The sequence below is a fragment of the Sceloporus occidentalis genome, unplaced genomic scaffold (genome assembly GCF_023333645.1).
Source record: "Sceloporus occidentalis isolate IW3139 unplaced genomic scaffold, rSceOcc1.0.p SCAF_40, whole genome shotgun sequence".
NCBI classification, from domain to species: domain Eukaryota; kingdom Metazoa; phylum Chordata; class Lepidosauria; order Squamata; family Phrynosomatidae; genus Sceloporus; species Sceloporus occidentalis.
This window is the reverse complement of record NW_028317020.1, coordinates 7,201,521-7,221,487: the sequence shown is the minus strand read 5'-3', so window position 1 is coordinate 7,221,487 and position 19,967 is coordinate 7,201,521. Positions and strand designations below refer to the sequence as shown.

At 43.3% G+C, this 19,967-nt stretch overlaps 1 protein-coding gene across 1 annotated transcript; it reads right to left on the bottom strand.

The window, feature by feature from the left end:
- Positions 1 to 1,360: 1,360 nt before the first annotated feature.
- LOC149290307 (glutathione hydrolase 1 proenzyme-like) lies at positions 1,361 to 19,661 on the bottom strand. The gene is made up of 12 exons (XM_089489623.1): positions 19,480 to 19,661; positions 18,829 to 18,959; positions 12,179 to 12,268; positions 8,469 to 8,661; positions 7,772 to 7,932; positions 7,191 to 7,340; positions 6,453 to 6,589; positions 5,811 to 5,998; positions 4,460 to 4,587; positions 3,507 to 3,619; positions 1,603 to 1,716; positions 1,361 to 1,507 (listed from the first exon to the last, which is right to left on the bottom strand). The coding sequence occupies exons 1-12, from the start codon at positions 19,644 to 19,646 to the stop codon at positions 1,361 to 1,363; spliced, it is 1,719 nt and encodes a 572-aa protein (XP_089345749.1). The 5' UTR covers positions 19,647 to 19,661.
- Between the last annotated feature and the right edge of the window lie 306 nt (positions 19,662 to 19,967).

The window sequence follows — 19,967 nt, the reverse complement described above, 5'->3', positions numbered from 1 at the left end:
GACGGGGAGCGGGGCGTGTCAAGACCCCGCTCCCGCGGCGCTCACCCGGCAATCACCAGGTATGGTGATTGCTGCTGAGTTAAGGAGTGTGGCTTAAATTGGTGCCTACCCCTGCTTCCTGCTTGAAATGCCCTTTCTAAATTATTTTAAACAGGAATGTATTGGGGTCACGTTACATCACCTGACCCTGCTGTGAAACCGAGGCTGCTCGCATACTGAGAAAGCTGCATGAGAGGTAAGCGTAAGTGGATATGAATGCTTGTTTGTATATATATATATATATATATATATATATATTTATTTATTTATACATATGTGTGCATGTATGTATGTGAGCATGGATGTATAATTGTGTGTGAGCATGGATGTGTAATTGTGTGGGAGCATGGATGTGTGGGAGCATGAATGAGATGGAGTGTGTGTTAGAATGAATGTGTACGTGTGTGTTAGTATGTATAAGTGTGTTTTTATATGTATGCCAGAGTGTATGTTGGGGAGCAAGGGACTAAGAAGGCACAGACCAGCTGTTTTGGGGCAAAGATGGCACAGATAAGCTGTTTGGGGGCACTGACAAGCTGGGGCAAATATGGTACAAACAAGCAGTTTGTTGGTTAAGATGCCACTGATAACACCCTGGTTCAAGTCTCCTTACTAAGACGTATTATTGGATATGTGGTATAAGCCGCCAAGATAAGTATTAGGAGTTCATACAGTGAAGGAATTTAAACATCCATGTCATAGGTAAATTAGCTAACAATAATTGGAATGGCAAGGACTGTTCGGGCTAATTTAAGGACAGTGTTTTTCAATGACTAAAGTAAGCAGACAACGCATATTCCTTAACTCTTCTTGGGTTGTTTGTAAGCGTATTGAGTGGGGCAGCCTCTACAGGAGGCCCATGCAATACCCAACAGAAACGTTCATTCACATCTAAGGAAGTCTAACAACTAAGTTTAAATTATATATTACTTTAATGGACGGAGACAATGGATTCAATGTTTCATACAAATGTTCCCGATGGGTGAACTGGAAATGTTTTTTAACCACCTTTTGCATAAACTCAGAGAGAATTCCTACATTTTGACAAATAGTGAAAAGTCCATAAAAGGCACAGACTGAGGGCATGGCGTTTTGGACCAGCTTGTTCAATGTCTCTTTATCATTCATAAACATATTCAAGTATTATCTTTTGAGCAAGAATCTCTTTAGCAGGAGCTGGGATTCGTTAAATTTTCTAAACAGTCAGTGGAATCTTGTCCCTGAGCCAAGTTGTAGTAAAATGGTTTAGAAATCCACTGATGTAGAGTAGAGTGTTAAAGAACACCAATGACTTAGCCAGTAGTTCATCAGAGGTCCTTGGTCAGTATCCTGCTGGATAGCCTCCCTTCCGAGTATCAGATGCTGCAGCCCATTTACTCCCAGTCCGTAGAACAGCCTGGACTACTGATCCTGATCTTGCAGAGTACACTACATTGTGGTGACGTGCCAATAGCTCCTTTTCTACAGCCTGCAAAACAAGGTTAAAGGTGGGAAACGTTAACTAAAATGCAGAATATCATGTAGTTTTCTAAAGGAATATTGCCAAAATATTCTGCTACTCACAGGATGCATAGTATTCTCCAGGGTAGTGTCATTGGGGAAGAGCTGATTATGCACTCGTGCCTCCTCCACTGATTTCTTTACATCATATCCAAACCAGAGGGCATTCATTATGACCTACAAGAAAGACGATCATACAATATACATGCACTGCTATTTGCAAAGCTAAATGCAAGTTAAATTTAGCTGCAACTAAAATGATTTTTTTTCCTAAAATGACCCTTAACAAATTCTTATTTTACTGGAGAAAAAAAGTGTGTATGCGTTGGCAATATACATACTGTACATTCTGTGGTTACATTATAACATTGGTAGACAAGACATCATTGGCTTCGGAACAGGGGCCTGAGAGTGGCTACTGCACCTTTGTCCCAGATGTAAATGAATCTGTGATAATAGCAAAATAAAAACTAACAATAAGGCCGTTACTGTTAAGCCAACACCTGCAGCTAGTCACAGCAATGGCAGGAATCAATTGGTGCGTTGTGTATGTACAACCAGTTGGCATGCTGTTTATAACACTATTGGACCATACCACACAAAACATTGTGAATCTTGAGAAGTATGAAATAAATGATTATATGTGGGGAAAATATAAAAGCATAGGAGCACTGAATTTGACAGCAGATAAGAACCATTTGGCTCTTCTAGTCTGCCTCTGTTTCCTGATTCAAACATAAATCGGTCCTTGGACTCATCTGAGGATAATGCTATATCTATCCCATGAGTGTTCCTCACTGTATTAGTCTCAACCACCTGAGGGCTATTTCATCTATTTACCACCCTCTCAGAAAAAGTTAAAACATCTTTACATTATATGACAGGGGCATCCAACATGCGGCCCGCGGGACCTCGAGGTGCGGCCCGCGTGAGATCGGCAGCCAGGATCACAAGAGCCCTGCTGCTTACTTGTGGGAGGGTCTATTGTCCTGTACAGAGGAAGCGGGAGGCCACGCCCCCTACTGAAGTCTGTGAGCGGCATCGAGAGCTGTAGTGCAGGTAAGGGGGTGGGGGAGGGTGTTTGAATGAGTATGCGTGATTGAGGGAATTAATCTGTGAATGAATGAATTTGTGTGTGTGATAGCATGGATGTGTAGGTGCTGGAACCTAGGCATGATGGGACTGTGATTGCTGTTATCAATCACACTCCTATCATGCCAAGTCAGCCAGTACATGCTGAAACCTGGCTAGCTGCCCCCTTGTGTATTGATGCTGCCAGCAGTATGGGGTCTGCACTTACAGACACCCTGTACCAGCATGTACTGGCTGACTTGGGATGATAGGAATGTGATTGCTAACAGCAATCTGCTAACAGCAATCACAGTCCCATCATGCCTAGGTTCCAGCATTTACTGGTTGTCTGGGTATAAAAAGAGTGTGTTTGCTGTTAGCAATCACACTCCTATCATGCCAAGTCAGCCAGTACATGCTGAAACCTGGCTAGCTGCCCCCCCTTGTGTATTGATGCTGCAAGCACTTACAGCCACCCTTTACCAGCATGTACTGGCTGACTTGGGATGATAGGAGTGTGATTGCTAACAGCTAACAGCAATCTGCTAACAGCAGTCACAGTCCCATCATGCCTAGGTTCCAGCATTTACTGGTTGCCTGGGTATAAAAAGAGTGTGTTTGCTGTTAGCAATCACACTCCTATCATGCCAAGTCATATTGTTGATTTTTTTTTTCCAATTGTGGTGTGTTAACGCACTAAAATTGGACAAAAAATACAATAACTATTAATTTATATATGATTGTTGACAGCACTCCTATCATGCCCAGCCAACCAGTACATGCTGGAATCTGGGTATTGCTGTTAACAATCATAATATATAATTTTTTTGTACAGTTTTGGTGTGTAACTTACTTTTATTAAAAGTGTGGGATTTTTTAACATCTTAACAGCTTACCAGGGCAGTTGCTGTGGTAATTTTGGTCCCTCCAGATGCACCAACTACCATATGCACTTTGTTGTCTTTGTTCAGAATTATGGAAGGACACATGGAGGAGACTGGTCGCTTCCCTGCATTAATAAACATATGGATTTAATAAAAAATATATATCTACTTACCAAAGAAAGTTCCGCAATCTGCCTTATTTACATGTTTGTGAAAGTATATATAAATGGCAAACATTCTCTCCAAAGAATGGACATATTATACTTCTATGAATGAGAACCAGGTTTACAATTTCAAAGCTTGCTGTGCCTACAGAATGGGTTTGTCCGTCTTTACATTTTCAGTTGCTACATGATTCTACGTGCAATTGTCACAAATAGTAAATAAAGTCCTCTTTTTATATAACATCAATGCTGTAGCCCATGGAACCAGCATAGCTAAGTGAAAGGGGCCTTGACTGGGTGAGGAGGTGGGCTTAGGATAATGGGGTTAAGGGACATTGGTTAGGGGACTTTGGGAACTCCTGTAAAAAAGGTCCCTCCATTTTTAATTAGCTTTTCTTATCTGAATGTCCCACCCTCCCTCCCTATTATTAGTAGGATGATTGAGGGTCTTCTTGTCAGTGTCACAGTGATGGGGCTGGTCAGTGTAAGGTGGGGGTGGAATAATGGTTAGTTAATAGGAAAGAGTGTGTTTCTGGTTTGGTTGGTGTTGGTGGTTTCGAGCTGGTCGGTGGCTCAGAACCTGGTGTGGTAAAGGTGTGCCTCGTTGTGCTCTTTCCACATTGGTTTTGTTGTTGTGGTTAATGGACGTGTTATATGTATGGGAAGGGGGGTGTCATTGTCAGGGGGATGATTGGAAAAAAATGGGGAATGTGTGGTATTTGGTGGGTTAAGGTATTGGATATCCGGGGTCCACGAAATTGGCGATTCCACAGTCAAGACTAGCAGTGAAGGGAGAGGTACCTGGTCTAATGAAATTTGCAGGTGATGGGGGAACTCCAAATCCATTAGTAATGAAAGAAGAACTGAAATCATCCATCTCATCATTATATATGATTCCTGTCACATTGGAACGAACCTTGGACCCAAAACTGTAAACAAAAAAATATATATATATAGACATCAAGATGTATTCACAAAAGAGAGTTTTGACAGTAGAGTTTGTGAAAGGGTTGTGGTTGAACTCCTTGGCGTCCTTATATTCCAGCATTAAAAAAATACAAATTTGGAGGGTAGACTATTGTTTTCAGGCAGAAAGTCAAATGAGCTTTTGAACATCCCCTGAAGAATGCTGGTCAGCTAAAAGTTATCACTAACATTTTTTTTATTGTGAAAGAATACAAGGAATGGTGATTGAGGATAGATATGCGGCACCAAGATATTTAACAATTCTTATCCTTAAGTGTGATAGCCCCAGGGCCATGCCAATATAAGTGTGATGAATTGCAATTATTGCTTAAATATTTGTGGCCATGTTTTCACATACATGTTCATTCACTCATTCACAGATATTCATTCATTCCCTTATTCAGATACTCATTCATTCACTCAATCTCACATACTCATTCATACAGCCTCCCCCTTACTTGAACTGCAGATGTCTCTGTGCTACTCCCAGACTTCTGCAGGGGCCTGCTGCTTCCACTCTGTGCAAACAACTTGTGTTTTAGCTGCCTTGTGAAGTAGGCGTGCAGCAGGGTCATGTGATGTACGTGATGTGCGAGACATGACTCCGCTGGGTACCTGCATTCCCTTGGCAGTACAAGTGAGCAATGCACAGGTAAGTAGCGGGCCCTTAGAGTCGCAGTTGCGACCCCCGCGACCAGGGTTGCTGTAGGCTCAAGGAGCAGCTGCCCCTTTTGCCCTGCGTTAAAGACGACCTTGGTAGCTGCATCGGCCACGCATAGACCCAGTCAGTCCGTCCCTGACTGGGCCTTTCTTCAGGTAGGGGCCTGGAGCTGCAGCGCCATCAGCCCCTATGTTAATCCGGCCCTGGCAAAAGGGTATTAAGGCATACGTTTGTAGACATCCTTAAAAACCTTTATTTTTACTCCTTCTAGATTGTAAGCTCCTTACATTTTGTTTCTGTAAGTCAGATTGTTATGTTATGCAGTACTTGTGTCCTGTTTATAAACGCGCTACAGAATATGATGGCTATATGATCGCTATATAAACTAATAATAATAACCCCTGCCTGTCCACACAAGTGTGTGTGTGCAGTCCTGTGAGTTAAAACAAAGGGGCAGGTAACATATTTTACTAGCGTTAAAGGACAAAATCTCCCACAACCACCACTCCCTCCCCCAGTTCTTACTAGAGGTTGATAGTGCTGGTAGCAGAGACTGCGTTGCCATCCTCATCTACAATCGACGCATGTGCAGTGCCGTGATTGTCTGGTATGTAGAACATTGGCTCGTAGTAATCTGATGGGTGAGTGGTATTATCTGTGATCTTCTCTCTCAGTCCAGAAGCAAAGTAATCAGAAGTCAAGTTCTTTATCACCTGTGATGGAGAAAAAAAGCTAACCTATATCGTCAGACCTCTGACACAAAAGCTATAAAACACCCAAAAACCATTCAACACACCACGATTATTTCATGTGTGAATACCTTACAGCTTTTGATCACTATGTTTGTATAAAATGTACAACTAAATGTAGCCCTTGTTACTCTGGTATTGCCCTCCCGTGAACAACAGCATTTTGACAGTGAGCCTGTGAGGAGAAACAGCTTACATGGCCTAAACATCATACAGGAAAACCATGAGGCTGCCTTGGGCATTAAATTGGTAGGTGGCACCTCTACGGAATCTTTTCTAGGTTAACAAGCAAGTATACACAGGAGGTGTAGTACGCCGTCGGGGTCCGTCTAGAAACTCTAGGCTGACCCTGATGGCGTACTGATTTACAGGGACATGCACCGGACATGAAGAAAAAAAAAAGGATATTGAAAATTACCTCAGTAACATTGGCAAAGTTGGGATCACCTAATAAAGTTCTCTTTGCATACGCAAATCGGAAAGCCTCTACAATACGATGATAGGTTAGCCCACGGTCACTGTCTGTCTCAATGCTTTTACTAGAAAAATTAAAACCTGAAATATGATAAAAGGAATTGGAGGATTCACTTGAATAAAATATTACTATAGTAATATGTTTGCTACAGACAGGCTGGCCTGCCATTTAGTTTTCAAGAACCAAATTCAATAATTACATTTTTAAGAAAGTTTTTCTACTGCAACAAAGACCTTCTTCTAAGACTCACTTGAGTTATGCAGCTACAGACCAGAATTAATATGGTCTGTCGAAAATATGAGGCATTGAATAGCTTTATGTCAGGACAACATACTTTAAATGTATGGTAAAGTCTCCAATCAATGGAGACATGTTGCAATCAGTTGAGGAAAGGTAGCTGCTCTTTGAAATTTAACTGCTTAAAAAATAATAGATGTATTAAATATAAGTCTCTTTAGCAACCATTAGTGTTTATGAACTAGAAACCCTTAAATTTCAAAGTATCAGGAATGGGAAATTTATCATTGAGGTAAAAACAATTGTTGCTATTAGGAATGTTTGGTTGGGTTTGAAATAAGACTGAATCCCAATGTATTCCTTTCTACATAGAATGGTAGAAAGCCTGATATAGTTCTCTTTGGCACATCAAGCCAACTCATGCTATGCCTAGAGGGTAGTCACCTTTCAAAATGTTGAGTATGAGGCCGAGAACAGGTCCACTCAGTGGGGAGGTAGGACTAAGCAAAGTAAAGTCTCCTAGTTGGAAACGAAGTGGACTTTCATAGAACTCCACACTATACATTTGCAGGTCTTCTTCTGTGATTATTCCACCTACAAGACAATGTTAAGAATAAAAGAAAGATCTCTCCACCACAAAAGAAGGTTTTATTCAACAGTCAGTGCCATGTTCTAGGTGCCTATCTTGGTAGCTACAGTGTATCAAACTCCCTAATTGCCACATCAAATAAAAACTATTGAGATGAGGCTCCCTTGATTTCAGATGGATCATGAGATTCCACTAGAATTCACAGCCAAATCCCAAATGCACTTAAGTTAATGTTTACTATTAGCTAATACTATATTTCACAAATATTGATTGTGAAGCAATACCCCCTTTGGTTTAGTGAATAAACCATCAGATGACTACTCTACAATGCCCGCTCACATCTGGTGCTTGTTTATTCTGCCCCTTTTTGCACCAATCCTTTACTAAACATTGTTGGCATATGCCTCAAGCCTCAATCCCATCCCCATGGTCTCACCTGCATCTTGGATGTCTTTCACCACTTGCTTGGAAAGGGAACCATTGTAGAAGGCATCAGGTCCTTCATCTGCCAGGATTTGCAGAGTCTGTGCAAGTTTGGGTAACTTCACAATGTCTCCTTGCTGTAGCACCTTGCCCTGGGCATTACAGAACACCTCACTGTGGGGAAGAGGCAAGGGACTGGATTACAGTATATTGTATGTATACTGTATTACAGTATATGTTCCATGTAATATATTCAACAGTACTTATATACAGTATATGCCAGTAATACTGGAATACGTATTGTCCTACTGTATTCCTCAAATGAAGTTGAATTACCGTATATAATGAGAAGGCAGTTATTCTGAAGAAGCCTTTTTCAAGTTCAGTTTTAGGCCAGAGCCAAGGGCGCAGTTGGATATTTTTCTTTTTCTGTCATTATTTCAATGTTTTTGGGATTGAGGGAAAAGTAATTTAATAGTAGTTTAATTAAAAAGAGTTGCGGAAAGCATGACAGAATATTAAGCAGGCTGAGGAACCATTTTGGATCTGAAAGGTATGGGAACATGTAGGATAAATATTTATACCATAATGGAGAACACTTAACATTTGAAGCAAGCGTGGGAAGAGACCTTTATGGGCAGAAGTATTGAGTTCTACAGAGTGTGCAAAGAAGCTTGCAGTGGAGATACAGAGGATCTAAAATTCCTTACCAGAGCGATATGTCCGACTCAATAACAGCCTTGCTTGAATTTAGACCTTGGAAAAGTCCCAATCCAACAGAGAAGCCTTCTCTTGCCAGCTTAATGCTAGGTTCAAACAGCCTTTTCCATGGTAACCTTCCATGCCGTCTATGTGCTTCCTGGTACCCACGGATCTCTCCGGGAACTGCTATTGACAGTCCTCCTAAAAGAGAAAGCAGCAATGGAGGAAACCAAGACACACCAAAACACCAAAACACCAAGACACCAAACAGACAAAGGGGCACAGAAACAACTACTGAAAATGAAGTCTATGACATGTATTGGTGTTAATATGCCATGAATGCTTGTTAGAGGTTTTTTAAGATCTTTAAATTAGGAGGGACTACATTATGTTATTAGGCAAGTATTTTCTTAAAAATGGATCCTGAGATATAGTTGAATCCCAGAAAAGAGAAATTAATCATAATGTGGGTCTCGCCCCCATGACTTTTTCATTCTTTTTTAACTCCTACATTTAGAACCATATATTTTTTTGCTCTTGTGATATACCGTATTTGCTCGATTATAAGACGAGGTTTTTTCAGAGCAAATGCTCTGGGGTCGTCTTATAATCAGACCTCAAATAGGTCTGACTATGAGACGACTAAGATCCAGATCCCCCGCAGCTGCAGGGGACCTGGTGTCACGTCCTTCCCAGGCTGCGGAGCTGCATATCTCGCTCTTGTTTCAATTTCCCTGTTTTGCTTCAATCCATTCCTGGATTTTCTTTTGCTCTGTTCTGATCTTCCACTCCTTGCTTCTGCTTCAGCTCTTTGCTTAAGCTCTGTTTCCTTTATAAGGTGTGCCCCACCTGTGTGTTCTGTTTGTCTCAGTCTTCAGTCTAGGTATGTCTCAGTGCTATGTGTTTGGATTACATGTTTAGTTTGTTTCTTACCTCTGTCAGCAGGGATTAGCGTTAGGACCCACCGTCATTGGAGTACTTTGGCGTAGTGGTGGGCTAAGCATACTATGGCCATAAGATGTGACAGAATCTCCAATAGTTATCATACAGTCCTAGGCTAGTTTCTGTATTTATGTGTGTCAGTCTGTCCTGTATCCCCGGCCGCGGGGTGTCCTGTCTTGTTCCCTGTTGTGCCCTGTGTTTATGTATATCTTGTCTGGTTATGTTTATTCCTTGTCTTGTTCACTGTTGTGCTCAGTAACATGTATATCTCGTGCCTGGTCTCCCTGTCCCTTGCTTATGTGTCTGCTATATTTCTCTGCTTAGCTTCCATACTCCCAGCCTGCAGCATCCTGCATGTGATTCTTGTGTGATGCCTCATGCCTGATCCAGGGTGCCTGCAGGATTTCACTTTGTTCTGGACTACATCCGCTGCCATATCAGGGCGCTGGTGTTTGGCTGCACTACCCTAGGTGCTCAACACCTGGGTGAGTGTGGTCACCCTGCAACCAGGCCCTGTCCAAACTCCACTACTGCATACTGAACTCCTGAACACAATCTTTGGGCGCGCTGGGTCTTTTAGTCATCTGTTTGGACCCAGTCCGTGACACCTGGATCCTCCTGTCTACCCCCCCCCGCCCCACTTACCGGTGCTTCTGAGTCCCCGGTGTATAGCCGGGGCAGTGTGTAGATGTCTACGCGATTCGCGTAGACAATTTACCGTGCAGCCGATGGACACAGACAACCCCCGCTGCTAGCCACACCTCCTTCCAGCTGCAGCGTATGTTGTCTACGCGAATCACGTAGACATCTACACGCTGCCCCGGCTGCATGACGGGGAGTCAGAAGCACCGGTAAGTTTGGGGGGGCGGGGGAGTGTTAAATGGGGGGCATAAGGCATTTCTGAAATGCCTTTTTAACCCCCTTAATGCCACTCTGCCTCCTGAAATGCCTTAAACCGCCTTATATGCCACTCTGTCCCATAATATGCCTTTTAACCCCCTTAATGCCAGAGTGACATATAGGGGTATAAGGCATTTCTGGAGGCAGAGTGGCACATAGGGGGTCAAAAGGCATATCATGGGGCACAGTGGCATATAGGGTTAAAAGGCATATCATGGGGCACAGTGGCACATAGGGGGTATAAGACATTTCTGGGGCAGATGTGCATAACTGGGGGGGGGCAGGCTGGAAAATAGAAGGAAATAAAACCAAAATATTTTCCTCAATCATAGCTTTTATTTAAAAAAAATAGTTTACATGAATTAACATTTACTGTAAAAAAACTTTTTTCCTATAGGATCGTCTTATATTTGGGCTTTTTCTTTTTTTTTCCTAAATTAATATTCAGATTTGGGGGGTCGTCTTATAATCGAGCAAATACGGTACATTGTAGACCTGTGGAACATTTTAAGACCAGGATAAAGGGTTCTTTGTGTAATACGCATTACTAATTCAGGGATCAGATTATGACAAGGTTTTTTGTTATTACAGATCCTCAGATGAGATTTGGATATATCACATTTTCGTTTGACTGCTCTGGACATGAATGACATGAAACTCTTTATTTCTGAGCACTGCTATGTTAATGAGGGCCATAGTTATAATTTGCTAACCATTAACAAGGTGCTGATGGGTATCATTTAATTTGCCTGCATAGTATAATATTCATAATTTAAACAGAAAAGAATCTGTTGCTACAAGGTTAACCAGGTTAATCCAACATATGTCCACAGAAGACTCCTGTCAGAAACAAACATTTACAGGCTGAAGGCAGGAACATGAACACGTGATCACATACACACTAATTCACTTATGCACACACTGTCACATACACATAAAATGCATTTTATATTATGTACCGGTATATCTCACTGATTCACGTATGCACACGTCACATTCACATAAAATACATTTTACATTATATATATATCTCACATACATACTGATTCACATATACATACCGTCACATACACATAAAATACTTTGGTCATGTGGTCAGCCTAGTCCAAGCCTCGTGAAAAAAAGTAGTATTGTGGTTTTCACAGGTCTCCATAAAAGCTACACAGGTCTGCCCTGTGGTTTTATGGTACAGTCATTTTCGCCAGATGTTCCTGACCTGGACATACGTTGCAGGAGCTCATGCTTTAACCTCTCCTTGATATACAGTAGATGTATGAGTGACTTGAAGAAGAAGATGGTGGAGAGAGACTTTCTAATGTTTGATTACTGAAGACTATACCTTCATTTGTTTATTCACATGTTATTTATATTAATGAGATTTATTTTTCTACTGTGTAGGTCTGGTGTATGGTAAAGTTTTTTTTATATAATCAAAGTCTGTTATTATGCTCTGATATGTGCTCTGAGATGTTATAGTGTCCCCTGGCATGGGTCCGCTGGGGCACTCAGCACTTGAGTGGTGTGCGGGGGTACTTTTTATTTTACTCACAGTGCACAGGTTGGTAAGAGCACTATATTCACCAGGATCCCTTTGCTTGATGCACTTTTTATTTTTACCCACCCCTAAAATTGCCCTGACCTGTGGCTGATGGAAGGGGGATTTTTTTACTTAGTTATTGCACCTGCACCTTCAGAAGACGAAGACTGGGGACTCAGCTTCTACTGTGGCCCTACCGCTTTTGGAGAACGATCACCCTTTCTTCACAAGTGCACGGCAGTAGACGGACAAAGAACAAATTAATCCTATAGTAAACACCTAAATGCCTATTTCTGGCTTTTATATCTTGAGAGGCTCAGTCTTCCCCAGTCTCCTTACCTTTCTGTGCCAACTGGCTGTTATTCCCAAACATATTTTCCGTGGCATTTAATGGGGCCACTTCTCTGGCATTGATAACCTCTGTCTTTCCTGCAAGAAAAGGGAGAAGATTATAGCGTTTACATGGAACGCGGCAACACATACTTCAAAGATGCAAATCTTATTTGTCGTCTTGCATTTTTGATTGCTTGGGACTGGCTACATATTTTAGGGCTGGACATTTTATCATACATTTTAAAGGACGACAAACTATAATCAACTGCTATACATGACGTGACGTTATTCATACTGCGCTCATTAATGCATTTTTTGGAGCATCCTACTTTCAGAAGCATTCAAACTCTTGTGTAAAATTGATTATTTTGTGCTATTAATTTATTAATTTGGCCTTGCTTCTGTGGTTTGAGAACAGGCCATGCTGGCCAGGGGAGGGCTGGCAGCCTAAGGCCTGGGGGGCAAGTCTAGTCAAGTGGCCCATTGCGCCACCAAAGCGGCTGCGAGCGACATTGATAGCAGTCACTCCACCGGCGCCTAATGAAATTAAAGCGGCCGGCGTGCACGCACCTATATACCCATGAGACATATACTTCTATTTTCTGGATTTCATTTGGATGCAGCTGTAACGTTTTGGAACTGTTCAGTTGATTTGTTCATTAGTATAGTAAGCAAAATAAAAATATGAAATATATACTTTTGGAAATATGGATATGTTTAAGGTAGGAATATAAAGACACAGGGTATGTCACTTTTTCATTATTTACCCATTGCTACTGGGCTTTCTTACTTGCATCCACTTGCTGTTTTGGACACAGCTTTGAGCAAAGCATAGTGTCTGAGCATTCTACTTACATATACAGCTGTTAGGGCCTTATTATATTTCATCAGTGCAGGAAATAAACTACTCTGGCTCAACAAGTAAATCTGAAAATGTCAAGTAGCCACAGATTCAGTATGCCTTTAGCAATTCTAGTAATTCTTGTTAGCTATGTAAATGTTGAGTAAGTCAGATACTAACCTAGCGTTGGTTAAGAAACTAAAGAACGTTAAGAATTGAAAACAGGGCCAGACTGGGACTGAAAAGCAGCCCTGGAAAAATTTGGAGACCAGCCCCATATAGCTTATCTCACGGTGAAGCTCTTATACCCACACGCACCCCTTATACATACCCGCGTCACACTATTCGCCATTCTTTTTATCTCATTATTTGTCACTCTGCATCCAGAAATGCCTTATACCCCTATATGCCACTCTGGCATATAGGGGGTTAAAAGGCATATCATGGGACAGAGTGGCATATAGGGGGGTATAAGGCATTTCTGGAGGCAGAGTGGAATAAAGGGGGTTAAAAGGCATATCATGGGGCACTCTGCCTCCAGAAAAGCCTTATACCCCCCTATATGCCACTCTGCCTCCCTGATATGCCTCAACCCTCCTATATGCCACTCTGTCCCATGATATGCCTTCTAACCCCCTATATGCCACTCTGCCATATAGGAGGTTAAAAGGCATATCATGGGACATTTTTGTTTACTTTATATGGCAAGCCGATCCAGCTTGCCATATTAAATAAAAAATAATATATGCCACTCTGTCCCATGATATGCCTTCTAACCCCCTATATGCCACTCTGCCATATAGGGAATGTCACGGAGCTGGCTAGTCCGACTGACTACCTCCGCTGTCTCGTGCTCCCTTAGCCTGGGACAACACACTTTCCCCGGTTCCCCAGTCACTAGCCGAGACTCAGTGTAGGGTAAAACCAAACGAAGACTGATTTATTTTGGACACACAGGACTGGATATATCCAGCAACACACATTAACATAAAACAAGATATTGGGACACAAACCGCCCCCTTAATCTGCCTCTCAGAGACAACAGGGGCAGTAACGGGATTAACAATACAATAGGTGTGTGGGGGGGGGGAGACTGATTTATACAACATTAAACATCAAAGAATGGTGGTCACTCCCTGGTGGCAGATCCTGGCTGTCTGCTGGAGATAATCCCCTCAGCCAGTGATGAGATGATACTGCTGGGGGTAGCCACAGAAGTCTCTACAAACCCAGGGCCCATAGTCAATAGGGAGGAGGCTGGCAGTCAGGCTTCTCCAGTGGCCCCAGTGATGGAGGCTTCCGTCACAATTCTTCCCCCTCCGAATTGGACTGACATAGGATGAGACCCCAAACGGGTTGACTCCGTAGTCAGTCAGTTTATTTGGCCCATCAATGCCCTCCCAAAATTGTTGCTCCTGCTGCTGCTGGGAAGATGGGCCGGCTGCGCCATCTCCCGGGTACCGCTGGGGAGGGATGCCTCCTGCATCCCCTCCCTGGTGCTCCTGCTGCCGTTGAGGAGGGAGTTCAGGTTGATCCGGTCCCAGAATTAGGTTCTGCCGCTGGGGAGATGGACCGGCTGTTCCACCTCCCTGCTTCTGCTGGGGGGGCAGGTCGGCCGCTGTATCTCCCTGAATTCCTGCAGCTTTGGTAGGTGCTGGGCAGAGGCCAGCGATGCTCTGCCCTGTTGCCAGCACTTCAGCTGGGGTTAGGGCATCTTGTGGGTCGGCCTGCCGCTGGGGAGGGAGGGCCGCTTCCTCCGCTCCCGGACATGTGAGCTGCCGCTGGGGAGAAGGGCCGGCTGCCACATCTCCCTGGATCCCTGTAGTGATTGCAGGTGTGGGGCAGTAGCCAGCAGCGCTCTGCCCTGTTGCCAGCTCTTCAGCTGGGACTAAGAGATCTGGGCAGACTGCCCAGCATTCTGAGGACCCAGGTGTGGAGACTGCAGTGTTATCCACCCTTCTTGGGTTAACATCCTCAGACAATAAATCAAATAAATCCCCAGTCTCTGGTTGTGGTGTAAAGTCGCACAGCTCCAGTATTGGATCTGGATTAGCTGCCCAGCATCCCTGTGACTCAGGGGTGGAGACCGCAGTCCCATCCACCCCGCCTGGGTCAACATCCTCAGCTGACCACTCAATCACATCCACAAAATCCACACAATCCCTGGACACTGGGGCATTCTGTTGAACGCGTTAGAACAGTTTTTTATACGCCTTCTCCAGTTCCCACTCCTGTGTAATTAAAAAGTCTAAATCACCTTTAAATTCTAGTGCATCTGGGAGGTCCCACTCCCTGAAATCCCGGATGTCCTCAATCCGCCACTCCGCTGTGCTGCCGAAGTCTGGATCCTCCTGAAGACTATCCCATAATAATCCCAGGCCACCGAAGTCATAGCCCTCTGGAGAACATTCTTTCGCAGTTCCCCAATATGCTTTCTCTGTATACCACTGCAGAGCCCTATAGTGATCTTCCAGCTCTACCTCCTGTTGGACGAGCTTGTCCAATTCGGATACCCATTGCTCCTGGGGTTGCTGTCCCAGGAATGACATCCGTAGTTCCCGCTGGTCTCTAATCTTTTGTTCGGAGCTTGGAAGACACTGACCCCGGCGTATAACAGCCCTCTGCCATACTGACCGTCGAACCACTTGCCTCAGGTTCTGGTATTGTTCTGTAGGCAGGGCAGTGGTGTAGCAGGAGAGGATGGCCCGCAGCAGCCCCTGGAATTCTGATACCACATCCATGTCCTCGTCAAGGCGACCGAAGTCTGCCGTCCTGTCGGTTAATCCCGGTAGAAAGTAAGTGTCCCTCGGACTAAGAAGCAATCCCACCGCTGCCACCAATGTCACGGAGCTGGCTAGTCCGACTGACTACCTCCGCTGTCTCGTGCTCCCTTAGCCTGGGACAACACACTTTCCCCGGTTCCCCAGTCACTAGCCGAGACTCAGTGTAGGGTAAAACCAAACGAAGACTGATTTATTTTGGACACACAGGACTGGATATATCCAGCAAAACACACATTAACATAAAACAAGATATTGGGACACAAACCGCCCCCTTAATCTGCCTCTCAGAGACAACAGGGGCAGTAACGGGATTAACAATACAATAGGTGTGTGGGGGGGGGGAGACTGATTTATACAACATTAAACATCAAAGAATGGTGGTCACTCCCTGGTGGCAGATCCTGGCTGTCTGCTGGAGATAATCCCCTCAACCAGTGATGAGATGATACTGCTGGGGGTAGCCACAGAAGTCTCTACAAACCCAGGGCCCATAGTCAATAGGGAGGAGGCTGGCAGTCAGACTTCTCCAGTGGCCCCAGTGATGGAGGCTTCCGTCACAGGGGGTTAAAAGGCATATCATGGGACAGAGTGGCATATAGGGGGTATAAGGCATTTCTGGAGGCAGAGTGGCATGAAGGGGGTTAAAAGGCATATCATGGGGCACTCTGCCTCCAGAAAAGCCTTATGCCCCCTATATGCCACTCTGCCTCCCCAATATGCTTTATACCCTCCTATATGCTCCTCTGCCCCATGATATACCTTTTAACCCCCTTTATGCCACTCTGCATCCAGAAATGCCTTATACCCCTATATGCCACTCTGGCATATAGGGGGTTAAAAGGCATATCATGGGACAGAGTGGCATATAGGGGGGTATAAGGCATTTCTGGAGGCAGAGTGGCATATAGGGGTACACACTTACATACACACACATGCCGATTTTTTTTGTTTTTAACAAATACAAAAAACATTATACAGTACAAAAAATACATTATTTTACTCACCTTCTACTTCTCTTGACTTCCTGGTAGCTGCACACCGTTCTCCTCTATGCTGACAGGATGCCACTGACCTGACATCCGGTGCTGCAGCAGTCTGAGTGCGAGGGGGCGGAGCTTCCACCTCACGCTGCTCCCATCACTATGCAGCCATCAGACTGCTGGGAATGTAATCTAAACGGCCGGTGCGTGCTGATGCCGCCGGCCGGAGCTACTTTAACACTTTTTTTTTATTTATATGGTAAGCTGGATCGGCTTGCCATATAAAGTAAAAAAAAAGTATTGAAGCAGAGGCGGCCGGCGGCATCAGCACGCATCGGCCGTTCAGATTACATTTCCAGCAATCTGATGGCCGCATAGTGATGGGAGCAGAGTGAGGGGTGAAAGGTCAGTGCGAGGTGGCGGAGCTTTCACCCCTCACACTGCTCCCATCACTAGACGGCCATCGCACACGGCCGCTGGGTGCTGATGCCGGCCGGCCGGCCGCGTCAGCACCCAGCGGCCGCTTTGATTAGATTTCGGGCAGCCTGGGGGGCAATTGCCCCCCTGCCCAGCCCGCCCCTGGCACCGAGGGAGGCGTTCAATGCCATTTGCAGCCGCTCAGCGGCTGTCTTCATGGTTAGTCTGCCGGCCGCCCAGCCCACGGACCTTCCGGCCCACCGGGAAATTTCCCGGTATCCCGGTGGGCCAGTCCGGCCCTGATTGAAAAGGTAATTACCCATTATTTTGAGAATAGTTTACTAAGACCATAGGCTTTATTCACTATTAAGATGAGGTTGGCAGGAGAGGTTTCAGAAAAGGTGTGATTTCAACTCCCTGGATTCATTATTAATTATACGGTAATTAAGGAGGCTCAAGAAACTATGGTTCATAAGGGGCCTTCCAAGCTATTCTTAGAGATGGAACCCACTGGGGTTGGCCCTTCATAATGTTAATCCAATGGGCTAGATTCCGTTCTGAGGACAAATCTATCATAGGGAATTCAATTAAAGATGTATTGGCCATAATGCATTAACTGAGATAAAACTTACAACCCATTACAATCTATGGAAAGAATAATATTCAGTTGAATGATTGATTTATTGCAGGCACTGAATCCAGACCAAGACCTCCAGAAGCCTTAGGTCCATGCTGACTACTTCAATGCGTGGCTGAGGTCTAAACATAGAGCACACTTGAAGAGATGGGGTTTGTTGTAAAAAGAACCCCTAATATTATGGTCATATGCACTAATAACCTTAGAACCTGAAAAGTCAGTGGTTTTCAGCTTTTTAAACTGTGGTCACTTATGGTTTATTTTGATCATCCAGAAATGAAACACATAGCCTAATTATACGATTCCTAACAGTCACCTAAATATACGCATGAAGGATTTTGGTAGTGATATATGTGTTTGCAAAGTAGTTATGATGTGTTGTCTATTCAATTGAGAATAACACAACTCTATTTGTGCATATTTGTCACAATCAAATGTTTCAGATAATTAAACTAATTTCAATATTAGAGATAACCCGAGTAAACACAAAATGCACTTTTTAAATTAAAATAATTCAGCCAAGAAGAGTGGGCTAAAATTCCTAAACAGCAATGTAACGCTCATTGCTACTTATCGCAAACATTTGATTGCAGTTGTTGCCGCCATGGCGGTACAACCAGTTATTAGGTTTAGGGTACAAGTTTTGATGAACTCTTTACCTTTAATAAAGAAATGATCACATTGTCTTTGTCTTATAATAAACTTAGCTGGATGATCTGAATTATTAAAATGTGACAAAAAAGCAAATACAGAAGAATTTCGGAAGGGAGCAAATACTTTTTCACAGCACTGTAATCTTCTTGTAATACCAAGTCAAATACAAAAGCTCTCTATATATGTTTAAAGACACATTGAAACTATAATGCAGTCTGGAACGCGTCTGCAATTTAAGATTACTTCCACTTCTATGAAACCTACTGTGAGTTCCAACAGGTGAATGCATCTAAAAACAGGTAATTATCCCACTCCTTAATCCATTACACTATTTTACCTCTCACCTGTTTTGGAATCATGTATAGTGAAGATCATACCACCTCCAATGCCCATACTGTGAGCGTTGAGAAGTCCAACACACAAAAGTGAAGCTATAGCTGCATCTACTGCTGAGCCTTTCTCCTTGAGGATATCCCTGTAACAGTAACAAATAAGTTATTAAAGTATATTCGAGTATATTATTATAGTGATATATATATATATATATATATATATTTATACATATATTTCTACTGAAAAAATCTAAGCAATTGTCTCGCACAATAGACGAAACATTGCAATCTGATCACAATGACAAGTGAGCAGGTCACTTGTAACAAAACCTTGAAATAAACCCATGGTCATTAAACACTAAAAAGATCCACAATAAGTGTCTGCAGGCAAAAGGTGTATACCTCTTCCAACAATCTGCAGGCTGCCTTCCAATGGCTACTCTAGTGGACATTAAGATAAAATACTAAATGATTTTAGTTGGCTAATTATTATGTATCTTTTTGGTTGTTTATTTTACGTATATATATGTTGTATATAATTTATACAGATATACATAGTAGCTTAAGGTTTATTGTATGGTAAAGGCAGTGTAAGACAGTACTGTTATGCAGACATTTACATTAATTTTACTATTAATTCAAAACAATTATATGGGGACTCACCTTCCAATTTCTGAGCACTTTCCAGCATCTGTAGCTACAGCAGCTCTTGCATAGACGTGTGAACTGGGACCAGACTGAGAACGTAACCCGAAAAACAGACCAAGGAACAGGACAAGAGCCACCAGCAAGCCAGAGAGAAATCCTATAATCAGTGTGCGATTCCGCATGGTTCTGGGATGGGACACAGACACACAAAATAAAAGATCATTCAGCTGTTGCACTTGATGACGTGTTGTCTATTGACATATCAGTTCTGGGAGCCGAGCTAGTTTACATGACTTCAATTGCCAGTGTTCAGAGAGAGGGAACTGATCTGCAGCCTTTGGACAAGTAATTATCAGAGTTCACTTCACAAATTAAGGTGGAAAGAGCCAAGTGCCCACTTTTCCCTGTCACATCTCCCATTATCTGCCTTTATTTTAGCCTGTGCTGTGTTTATACAGCATTATTAGTTTTCTTGTGCTTTGAAGCAGTTCACATTGCCAGCA